At 36.7% G+C, this 12,164-nt stretch overlaps 1 protein-coding gene across 9 annotated transcripts in view; it reads left to right on the top strand.

The window, feature by feature from the left end:
* The window catches only part of LOC106876373 (bromodomain-containing protein 8), a 27,325-nt gene that overhangs the window by 626 nt on the left and 14,535 nt on the right, over window positions 1-12,164 (top strand). For 2 of the 9 annotated variants that reach the window (XM_052972849.1, XM_052972848.1), the window contains exons 1-10: window positions 2,233-2,358; window positions 3,562-3,655; window positions 4,552-4,624; window positions 4,933-4,982; window positions 6,057-6,176; window positions 7,011-7,091; window positions 8,535-8,653; window positions 9,342-9,460; window positions 10,027-10,758; window positions 11,241-11,667. In XM_052972849.1, coding sequence (XP_052828809.1) covers window positions 2,325-2,358; window positions 3,562-3,655; window positions 4,552-4,624; window positions 4,933-4,982; window positions 6,057-6,176; window positions 7,011-7,091; window positions 8,535-8,653; window positions 9,342-9,460; window positions 10,027-10,758; window positions 11,241-11,667 — 1,849 coding nt within the window. In that variant the 5' untranslated portion in view covers window positions 2,233-2,324. The other 7 variants (XM_052972851.1, XM_052972857.1, XM_052972850.1 and 4 more) reach the window with 7 other exon arrangements.

Raw genomic sequence — 12,164 nt, 5'->3', positions numbered from 1 at the left:
ATATATGGCATGGTCTTGGTTTGAAATGCTTTACATCCTAGGAAAACTACCATTGAGTTGAGTCCAAGCAAGAATAGAGCACTACAGTAATGTTAGTTTTGATCAATGACGCACACTTGAAAGATAATTTTGTTTTCTTTTAATTCTTTAATCAGAAATAAGAAGCCTATATTAGTTTACTTTTCCATTCGAGTATGTATGGTTATTTTACTGTCGAAGCGATAACACTTTTTCTTTCTCATTCTCAAACGAAGTGCATCCCACGGTAAATTAAACTCATCGCGTTCATTCCTGTATGTGAAATACTTAAATATTTCACACTTTTCGGTCACAATGTCTAACTACTATTTGAATAGTTATTTTTAAAAAACTTGGAGGACATAACAGACGTTAATTCTTCACAGTGTGAATCCAAGACTAGGTCATCATCGAAACGACAATGTTGAAACGGACAATAAAATATTCAGATAGACTTGAAGTTTTAGTTCTAACATGAGACTTTTTCTGTATTCGAATGATTGAAAAAATATAATTTTATTGAAACAAAATTAATAATTAGAAAGTATGTGCTAAGATTTGATTGTAAATGGTATTAGATCTCAAGAAGCACCAATATGAGCTGGCATTCGAGAAGCTGCAGTTCAAGTCCGTATTACCGTTCTCTCTTTCGAATTGATATAATGTCTAATATTTTTATCAATAATAATTGAAAATCTAATTTATCACAAATGTTAACTTTAAAAAATATTATCAATTATCTTTCATTGGTACTATTCGTATATACCTTAAATTTTTTTTTTAGTCACCCACAAATTTTAATTATACTATAATTCGTTAAAACATTCTGTTTCGTTTAATTCTATAATTTTGATGTTGAAGCTGGATATCGAGAAGACTATGAGAATATACTTTCATGTCCACCAGCTACAATGAAACCAAAAGGTGTACGTTATTCAAATTGGGAAGAAGAAAAGAAGGAGTGGAAGTGAAAGTATGAATATGGCGGCTACCAACTCTGTACAACCGCCATATTAACAATTACCGGTTGTCACGTGACAAATACACTCCACTCGACTATACTGGGGAAACAATCAGATCCCTTACACGATTAAAGCCTAAGAACGGTCGCGATCAAAACGGAAATAGAAACGCATCGCTCCTTCCTAAGTCGTTTAAAACAAAACACATACTTGCACAAACAAAATCGAATTTGTTTATCTTACATGCTTAATTAACGTGATCGTGCGACTAGAACATTTCCATTCGGCTCGCAGACCCGAGTGTAACATGGCTACCGCTCCTAGTGAGTAAACTCGCTCTATCTATCTTTGTATTTCTATATTTATATATTCAGTTTGCATTTTCTCTTGTAGTGTTTTTTCAAAATTTAGATATCCGATTGAAATTTAAGTCTTCCGCCCCTAATTACTGTGTCTATTGTACATAATCATCCTTTTATTGTAGTATATGTATGAGCGCTCATGTTTTTGTTTACCATTGAACTACCAAAATCCGCATGCACGCACGCACGCTCACTTACACACACATACACACACAGCTGAGTTACGGAATAGCTATCACTACTTAATGAAAAGGGTAAGGAATTAGAAGGAAGGGGAGGCAAAAGTATTTAAAAAACTGAAATCTCTTGTTGAAGAAAATTCAGCAATCACTTTTCAGATACTTTCTTCGAAAAATTATCAAAAATTCTTTCAGAATGGTTATTCCCGTTGCATAAAACAAATAAAACAAGATTTTAAAAAACCAACCCCGCCCAATTCCTTGCACTTTTCTGCATCTATGAAGTAAACTCCACCACACATTCACATACATCCAATTGAAGAAAACTGCATTGCGCCGTTTACACACAGAAATGCGAGGATATTTGGGTTGATAACTCGTATATTGTATATATATAGACATTCAAGTTTGATATTCCTTTATATATATTTATACATATTAAGAGAGTAGTTGCTGGATTCAGTATTTCTGGTATTTATTTTTATATCAACCTCCCTCAGTGAAATGAAAAGCAAAAATCGAACGCGAACGCAATACTCAAAACAATAAGGGACAAAACTCTTTCTTTCGACGCAATGCAGTTTCCCTCTCAATTCCAACACTCGAAACCGACTGTTTCGAATGAAAAGCCTAAATCATATTAAAGAAAAATATGTATATCTTTAAAAAATGAGTCATACATTGTTTTAGTTAATGATAAAGTTTTCTTAGATACAACATAACAAAATTAGCCATATAAATTATGGAAATTAGCTTTCGGCAACTGCGATTTGAAATCACTACAAGCTGACGACGATGCTTCTATGCTGTTGTGCAATTACGTCAATCCCCGATTAAGTAATCTAGTCTTCGAACCATAGCTATCTGGTCTTTTTTTTCTCTGATGATAGATTATTATCTTAGTGACGGTTGGCTGCTATTCCAAACAGATCGAGGGACCATGTAGGTTGTTTCTTATAAATGAAACCCTTAAAAGAGGACATATTGTATTGTGTGGTTCTAAGTGACTACCGAAAACTAAAATTTCATTTTTTCTATTCGGTGGGATCACAACAACATTGTTCCTGATTCGATCCCACTGCACGGCCTCTTATGAAGGGCTTACACCTTTCGAGTGTAGTTAATTAAGCGATAACTGTTCAGAAGTTGTTTTTGTTGTTGTTTGGCTCCTAAATCAATCTGATTGATTTGACTTATGGTCAAAAGCGTTCCAGCCTTTGATTATTGGGTCCTTTTATGGTATCCAATGTGTTATTCCTTTTTTTTTTTTTTTTTTTTTTGGACACAGTAGAGTGTGCTTTGAGTGGATTTGGATGATATTTCTAGCAGATTGAGGAACCTTATTGTTCTAGCTAGAGGTTGCTACAAACACTAGAATCGACACAGTCGCATATAGTCCCCACTTAAGAATTTGTGGTCTTGTGCTTTATTTATTTTAGAAATCATAACAGAATTAGTAGAGCTGGAGTAACATTCAAGGAAACTTCTACGGGTAACTCGATCTGTTAGAAATAACAGCCAAGTCTCTTGCAAATTATACACCACTCCTGGAAATGGAAGGATAATAATAATAATAAAACAACAAAAATGTTTCTAATTTAGGCACAAGGCTAGTGGTTTTGAGCAGAGAAGCTAGTTGATTGTATCAACTGTAGTACTTGACTGGTTCTTCATTTTATCACTCCTGGATGGATGAAAGGCAAAGTTGACTATGGCAGGATTTGAAATCAGAATGTAAAGAGCTGGGATATATAACATAAAGCATTGTGCCTGACACCTTAATGATTCTGCTAATCTGCTACCCTGGGTAAAAAGCCAGAAATTTGGAGGAGGAGAATAGTTGATTATATTGATCCAAGTAATTAACTAGTACTTTATTTTGTCAAAACTGACTTCAGCAGGATTTGAACTCATGATGTAAATAAATGTAACTAAATACACTGCAGCATATTGTATAATGTGTTATTGGTTCTTTTCATATTCTATGACAATAATGTATGTAAATGATTTTATTTTTTTAAAATCTGACTTTATTTCCAGAACACAAAGGGAAACATGTTCTGTTAGACAAATGGTCAATCAAAGAACAACTTTCGCTGGCCTGTTCTGTTATGAAGAATGGTGACCAGAACTGGTAAAATTTTCTTCTTATTTTATTTTTCTCCTGTGTGATCTCTCATTTGTCTGTGGCTGTCTGCATGACGTCATTTGGGTGTGTCTGTCAACTTTTCTCTGTGTATGATTTTACTTGCATCTCATACTGTGTTCTACATTCACCACTAAAAACTATCGCACTTCTTAAACATCTCATAGTCCTTGTTCACTGTCATACACCATTCATACTTTTTACACACTACAAACAGACCTCTACAGTCACTTATGTTTCACTACAATACACTATCACATGTCTTACATATGTCACTAATAGTCCTGTGTATTCATTGCTCATGTATCATTATTATTACCATACACACCTTGTAAGTGGGGGTGGGGTAAAGACCCCCTTTGGTCATGAATGACCATGAGATTGCAACTAGAAAGTTTCTTTCTGAGGCACAAGTCCACGCAAGATTTTTGTGGAAGACCAAGTCACTCATGTCTCCTCTCCATGCCACTGATGTTATTCAAGGGAAAAGCAATGACCGATACAGCTTGGCACCAGTGACATTGCAACTCATTTCTATAGCTGAGTGAACTGGAGCAACTTGAAATAAAATGCCTTGTTTAAGGACACAACACATGTAGCCCATCTGGGAATTGAACTCATAATCTCATGATTGTAAGCTCAATGCTTTAAACACTGAGCCATTCATCCAGGTTACACTTAATATACTTCTCTGCACTCACTGCTCATGTATCGCACACCCTCACAAATCTTATATAACCACATATAAAATCTCTAAATTCATTGGCCTTTCTTTGCTCTTCATATAAAGAGAAAAACTCATATACCATTTAATGTCAATACTGGCAAGTGCACTCCAAATCTCTTTAATGGATTGCAAAAAAAAATTATTATTTTCTATTTAGGATGTCTGTCAGTCGTGCAATTAAAGCATTTGCTGAAGGAGGATCTCGACCTGCAGATTGGTTCTCTCAAAAGGTAAACTTGAACTTTGCACAATTTTTCATTTTTTATGCATATATATGTACACGTACACACACACATGCCAGCATAGAAAACTGACATTTGTTGATGATGATTCTCTTCCTTCCATTTGTCTAATGGGTCTCGCTTAGCACCACATCCAGATGACATTGGTTGGGGTGAACAGTACAAAATAGGGTATCCAAATGAGCCCCTATTTTGTCAAGTGTACAGTTGCAAAGTAAAAAAAAAAAATAAAGTCATTATATTCAATACCAAGAAAACACTGATTCTGGTAAGAATAAATGTTGTCTTCATTCCAGAATTGTGCCTTACTGTATGCAGAGTTATTGGAGAAAGTGGAAATCCCAAAGTAAGTAAAAACTTCTGTAGTTATCCTTACCAAATGTTAGTTAAAATCATTACCTCCTTCAATGTGTTTGTGTATATCCACAAAAGATATGGCCCTTGGCAAAAGAAATCTAACCCTTGTATTTTCTCTCTCAAGTTGCATGTGCACTTCCTCATTATTCTTAACATTGTTAATGCAGTGAACCAGTGATTTGCCTGCTGGAAGTCTGTGACCTAAAATACTGTTGTATGCAAGATGTGATGTATATTAAATATAAGTATTATTAGCAACATGGCTTTGGGTTCAGTCCTACTGTATGACACCTTGAGCATGTGTCTTCTATAGCCCCAGGCTGACCAAAGTCTTTTGGGTGGATTTACTATATGGAAACTAAAAAATGACCATTGTGTGTGTGTGTGTTGATATTACATGATAGATATAAATGAGATGTCACTGTGATACAAGTGGTGCCCTTCATTTCTAGTCTTCTGAGAAAACTTGTCTGGCCATGGAGAAATATTACCTTACTTGGAAACAGGTGACAGTTAATGACAGGAAGGGCATCCATCCATGGAAAAATTTGCCTCAAAGAATTCTTTCTGACCCATGCAAACATGGAAAAATGGTCATTAACCCTTTGGTGTTTAATCCGACCCTTCACACCTATCCCTACAATATCACTCTAAAAATATACTACCACATCATCAAAATCTTGAAGCTATGAGATAATACATGATTAATTCAAAACAATGTGAACAAATAAGCATTACAATAATTTGGGAGGGTCAGTGTGAAGAGTGGAGATGGCAAGTGATTCATAGGAGGAGATTGTACTGAATCTTTAGGTTCAGAGAAGAGGTCATTGTTGTAACAAAAGAAGTGGAGAGAAAAGACGGTTTCTGTAAACTAGTAGTTGTAACTTAATGGTGGGAGTCAGGTCTTTCGGCAGTCTGTCAAATGACTTTGTTTTGAATCTTGTCAAGGATGTTTATATGTGATCCCTGATATTTGAGCTGTATTCCACTGTATAAACTTAATAGAGTAAATTATATTGTTTTGGTTTGTTTGTCTTTTTTTTTGACATTTTTCCTCTAGAAGAAAACGTAGTGATAAAGAAGCTAATGAAACTCCTGGTGAATTAATTGTACGCAAACTCACCATGGATCGACTTGAAGAATTGAAAAAAATTATCGTTGAAGAAGAAAACAGATACAGGTTTGTATAATATGGAAGTTTGTACTTTGTTTTTAACTCGTGATCTGGTTATAACTGTTGGCTCATTTACTTATTTAAACTATTACTTGAATTGCTGAAACTTCAAATTTATCAGAAGTTTGGGTAAAATTTTCATAAATGACTACCAATATAAGACAGAAAATGAGAAAAAAAGCTCCCTGTCTTCCTTTGACTAATCCATAAAAAATATCTTGTAGCCAGTCCCATTATTTCTTATTCCTTATAGTTATATATGCCAATTAAAATGCAACTGTATCAATAGTATTATTGCAAGCAAAGACTGGTGATGGTGGGAAGTTTTCAGACATTCAATATTTTTCACTAAGTCTTGTCAAATATTATTTGTGTAAGAAACTGCCTCAGCAAATGCTGTCTGACCCATGTAAGCATGGAAAAGTGGACATTAAAACAATGATGATATAGTTGGGACTCATATTTAATGAGTTGGAATGGAGCTCATAAGTAATATGTTCTATAGATGAAACATCAGCTTCATAGTTTTATGTCTGCTTTCTATGTTAGTATGGGTTAGATGGTGGGGAAACCACATCTTACTCATGTATTTCATTTTTAGATTGGTTTCCATGGTTGGGTGCCCTTCTTAACACCAGGCATTTTACAGAGTGTGCTAGGTGCTTTTTCATGGAACCAATTATGTATTAAATTATACAGATGGAACTTGGATGCAATGAGTTATATAGATGGAATCTTAATATAGTTATCTTGTAGTTTTTTAAAAAATATCAAACTATTGCATCATGTGTGTGTGTGTGATGGAATACTCATTATTGACTCCCTCTATTTATATACCAGAAAGTTAAAACGAGAAATTGAATGCATAAAAAACGGCCAGTTTGATGACTGTATCCAAGAAGTATGGGAAGCCATGGTCCAGTAAGTAATATTGTTGATCGACTTCTGTTAATTAGTGTATGTGTTTATGCGTGTCATCATCGTCGTTTAACATCTGCTTTTGGTGCTGGCATGGGTTGGATGGTTTGACCGAAGATTGGCAAGCCAGGAGGCTGCTCCAAGCTCCAATCTGATTTGGCAAGGTTTCTACAGCTGGATGTCCTTCCTAACGCCAACCACTCTGAGAGTGTAGTGGATGCTTTTTACATGCCACTGGCATGGGAGCCAGTCAGGCAGCACTGGCATCGACCACACTTGAATGGTGTTTTTTACATGCCACCGGCACAGGTGCCTGTCAGGCGGCACTGACATCGGCCGCACTCAAATGGTGCTTTTTACATGCCACCAGCATTTTGTGTGTAAATTTATGTGTGAATGTATGTTTTAGTGTGTGTATTTGTGTTGTTTTTATATATATTTGTGTGTATATTTGTATGTGTATGTGTTTTTGTGAGTATGAGTGCATGTATTTTAGCATGTATATTTATGTGTGTATGTATGATTCTGTGGGTATATTTTGTGTGTTAGCCATGCATTGATGGATATTTCTGGTCATGTAAAAAGGTCAAGTAATTTAATAGACTCAAAGACTGGTCAAGTTTTTTTTTTTTAACAAATTATTCAGAAGAGGACGAGAAGTAGAGCTCATGACATTTGCATGCCTTCTCAGACTGGTGAGATTGATGCTGCTGTTGGCCATCTTAAGCAGCATCTGTAGTATAAGTGTAGGCAAGGAGGGAACCAGGGATCTCGTTTCAGTGCTTGTCACAGAGTGAACTCTGCTAAAGGCACTCAAGAAAAAAGCAGAGCATGTTATTTAGCCCCAGGTCATCTTTGATAAAGCAGACCTGTGTCCAAATGTATTCCAGTCATGATCAGACTGTCTCTTCTAGGAGAATCTATGGTTAAACTATCTAACATATCCTTTCCTTATTTAAGGCAGTAGGGTATAGTTTGAGGGTATTGTGAGGTTGTGTGTTCAATTCCCAGAAGTACGTTGTGACCTTGAGCAAGACACTTTATTTCACATTGCTCCAGTTCACTCAGCTGGCAAAAATGAGTTGTAGCTGTAATTAAAAAGAGCCAGCTTTGTCACATTCTTTCACTGAATCTCCTTGAGAACTATGTTAAGGGTACACATGCCTGTGGAATACCCAGTCACTTGCACATTAATCTCACGAACAGGCTCTTCCATTGATCAAATCAATGGAACCGCTTGTAACTGACAGAGAGCCAGGTCAGGATATAGTTTGAAGGAGATTTTTTTTCTTTTTTTTTTTTTTGCTGCTATTTCTAGCTGTTAGGTGACCATCCTAATCCTACACTCAAACTGCTTTTTCATCTTCTGCATTGTTTTCTATAATAAATGTTATTACTTTGCAAACTAATACTATGTCTTTCATGAAACTCATTAATTGTTTATAGGGAGAAGAAGGTAAAAGATGCCGCTGTCCAAGCTGCTGCTGCTGCTGCTGCTGCTGCTTCTCGGAAGACTGGAAGAACAGAAGGTTCTTTAGATCCTCACAGAACTTTAGCCTCAATAGGTAAGAAGTCATTATTATTATTATTATTATTATTATTATTATTATTTCATCATCATCACCACCACCACCATTATTATTATTATTAAAAGCAAGGTGCTATGTGAAAAGCATTGGTGCTGGTGCTGATGGTGCCACAAAAAGCACTGCTGATGGCATCACATAAAAGACACTTCTGATTGTGCCATGTATAATAGCACCCAGTACACTCTGTAAAGTGGTTGGCTTTAGGAAGAGCCAAAAAAGACAATGGTACCTGGTGTGGGCCCTAGCCTTGCCAGCATGCAAAACAGATGTTAAATGATGATAGTAATGAGGTGAGCTGACAGAATTGTTAGCACGCTGGGCAAAATTCTAAGTGGCGTTTCATCCATCTTTACATTCTGACTTCAAATGCCACTGGAAATTTTTGGACAATTAAATTTAAGATATTTAAATTCAAATTACGACAAACGTAAACAAACAAACAAAGTTTGCTTTTAGAAGCGTTGAGATGTCTTAGAAAGTTAAAGAAGTGATTTTTAAATTCTCAATCGCAGGATAATGCTATTAATTATAGCCTGTGCGATTGAGAATTTAAAAATCACTTCTTTAACTTTTTAAGATATTTAGTTATGGGTTCTCATTACAACATTTACCAATTCAGCATTTTTTAAGAGATTGTTTTTCACTTCTTTATTTCTTTTTTTAGGTTCCTTTAAAATAAAACGTCCGAATCCGAAACGTAGCCGACCACCATCATCAACAGATGTGTTTGACGATAAAGATGATGAACCCACAACAGAAACTTCAACAGCCGAGAAAATTACAGTAAATATAGTCTTATTAAAATTTCCTCGTTTTTTGTTTTGTCTAGTCTTGCCTCAACATTCGAGGTCTTCTCTTATGAATGATTTAAATCCACTCTTTGGTCAACTGTGAAGACACATGACTTAGTGGTTAGGGTGTTGGATTCATGATTGTAGGATTGTGGATTTGATTCCTGGACCAGGTTATGGGTTTCGTGTTCTTGAGCAAAACAATTCATTTCACGTTGTTCCAGTCCACTCAACTGATAAAATTGAGTAATCCTGTGATGGACCGGTGTCCCATCCAAGTAGAAATGTCTACGCCAGAGAAACTGAGAAACAATTACAGGACAAGCCAGTGAAGAAGCCCTTACGTTGTTGTCCAACCTGCAAGAAATAGCAACCAAATCTCTCAAACCATCTAATGTAATCTTAGATATGATATGTCTGTAAAAAAGACAAAATAGTCAAACTTGGAAACCTTTAATTATAAGTCTGCTTGATCAGAGCTGACTTAGGATTTAAAAAATCTTTAGTCAATTGTTTCAAGTTTTATCTTACTCTTTTTTTCTAATTTTCTTTCTGCAGGAAGCTGAAGACTTTGAACCGAGACACATAACGCCACAGGTGACCGAGCAGCCTGAGTTGGTTAATACTACTACTACTAATAGTAGCAGTAGCAGCAGCAATAGTAGTAGTAGCAGCAGCAGCAGCAGTAGTAGTAAAGTGGTGCAAACTCAGGCAGCTGGTACATCTGTGCCGGTAGTGTCACAGGGATCATCACAGCAGCAGCAACAACAGCAGCAGCAGCAACAGTTGCACTTGAAACAGTTACAACATATTCAGATGCAACAGTTACAGCAGCTGCAACTACAACAACAACAACAACAACAACAGCAACAACAACAAAAGCAACAGCAACAGCAGCAGCAGCAGCAACAACAGAAGCAGCGTCAATCACAACAACAGCAACTTCATACTTTGTCTCAACTGTCACAGCAACAGCAGCAACAACAACAGCAGCAGCAGCAACACGCACAGCAACAGCAACAACAACAAACACAACCTCCACAGCAACAACAGCAACAGCAGCAGCAATCTGTACAACTACAACAACAGTTGCAACAGCTACCACCACAACCACCTCCTCCTCCACCACAACAGCAACAGCAACAACAACAACAACAACAGCAGCAGCAGCAGCAACTACAGCAGCAACAGCAACAGAAAACCAAACCGACCCCACCGTCGTCTCCACTGCTCTCTTCCTTATTACAGAGTAAATTAAAAAGTGCTGACAGCCTCCAGCAACTGAAGAAGGTTTGTCCTTTTCCTGTTTTGGAACCCTTTTTTGCAACCATATTGCTGTTGACATACACCGCCTGTGTTGTAATTAACTGAAAATAATCAAGAATTTAATAAAATAACTTTGTTGTTATTAAGCTGGTGTAAGGTCTCGAGCTGGCAGAATCGTTAGCATGCCGGGGAAAATGCTTAGCAGCATTTTGTCTGTGTTTATGTTCTGAGTTCAAATTCCGCTGAGGTCAACTTTGCTTTTCATCTTTTTGAGCACTGGGGTCGATGTAATTAACTTATCCCCTCCTCCATACTTGTGACAGTTCCATGTAAAGCACCTGTGTGGTGCCACATAAAAGCACCTGTGTGGTGTTATTGTACATCAGATAATGTTTATTTATACAGCCATACCCATATATATCACAGCTTTATATTTTTTTATTTTTATGAATATTGACAGAACACCACCACCACATGTAATAACAATATTGACAATTCTCTTTTAGGAAGCTGAACAGGAACACTCTGCTTTCCAGGCACTTCAACATTTGCAAGTTCCAGTCACACATTCTCTTCAATTGCCACTTTCCACTTCATCAGCGCTGACCGCAGTGGAATTACCAGTTAATGTGACAACCAGCTCATCGAGCCTGAACGTATCCATTTCCAGTAAGCCAGTCTCCTCAAGCAGTAACCACAGTTCACCTGTCACCACTCCACTGCCAGCTATTGCAACCCTCAGCACATCTCAACTATCAACTCTCTCTTCCACTGCCAGCACTGTCACTTCTACACAACAACTGCCACCAATGACTGTTCTGGCAGCTTCAAAAGTCCTATCTTCAGCCACTCCCACAGTTCTTGGTGCACTCTCAGGTGACCTGCCTACAGTAATGAACAGGGTCTCTGTTGATAATACGTCCCCCTCTACCTGTAAGTTTCACCTTCAGATTTACAGCTTTTATAAATGACATAAATTCCTTTGTAAGAAGCAAGAAAGGCTGTCTTTATTTTTGTTCTATTCTTCATTTAGCTATAATTAAATTATTTAAGATCTTTATATCTTTAGCAAATAGAATTCCTCCCTTCCCACCCATCCCCCTTTTCTCTTGCACGTGTCTGCTCTTCCTTTAAATTTCAGTTTCTCATTATTTGCACTGATGTTGTCAAAAATGATTTTGATATGAAGCTATTTGATATATCACATATCTGGATGCAGGCATGGCTCCGTGGTAAAACAGTTCATTTCAAAACCACACGATTCCGAGTTCAATCCTACTACATGCACATCAGACAAATGCCTCCCATCAGAGCCTTAGATTGAACAGTGCCTTGTGAGTGAAATTTGATGAACAGAGACTATAGTAGCCTGCCATTTATTGATCTATATATATATATATATATATATATATATATATATATATATATAT

Source organism: Octopus bimaculoides, chromosome 14 (genome assembly GCF_001194135.2).
Source record: "Octopus bimaculoides isolate UCB-OBI-ISO-001 chromosome 14, ASM119413v2, whole genome shotgun sequence".
NCBI classification, from domain to species: Eukaryota; Metazoa; Mollusca; class Cephalopoda; order Octopoda; family Octopodidae; genus Octopus; species Octopus bimaculoides.
The sequence above is the reverse complement of the archived record's forward strand: the minus strand, read 5'-3'. Positions and strand labels throughout refer to the sequence as shown.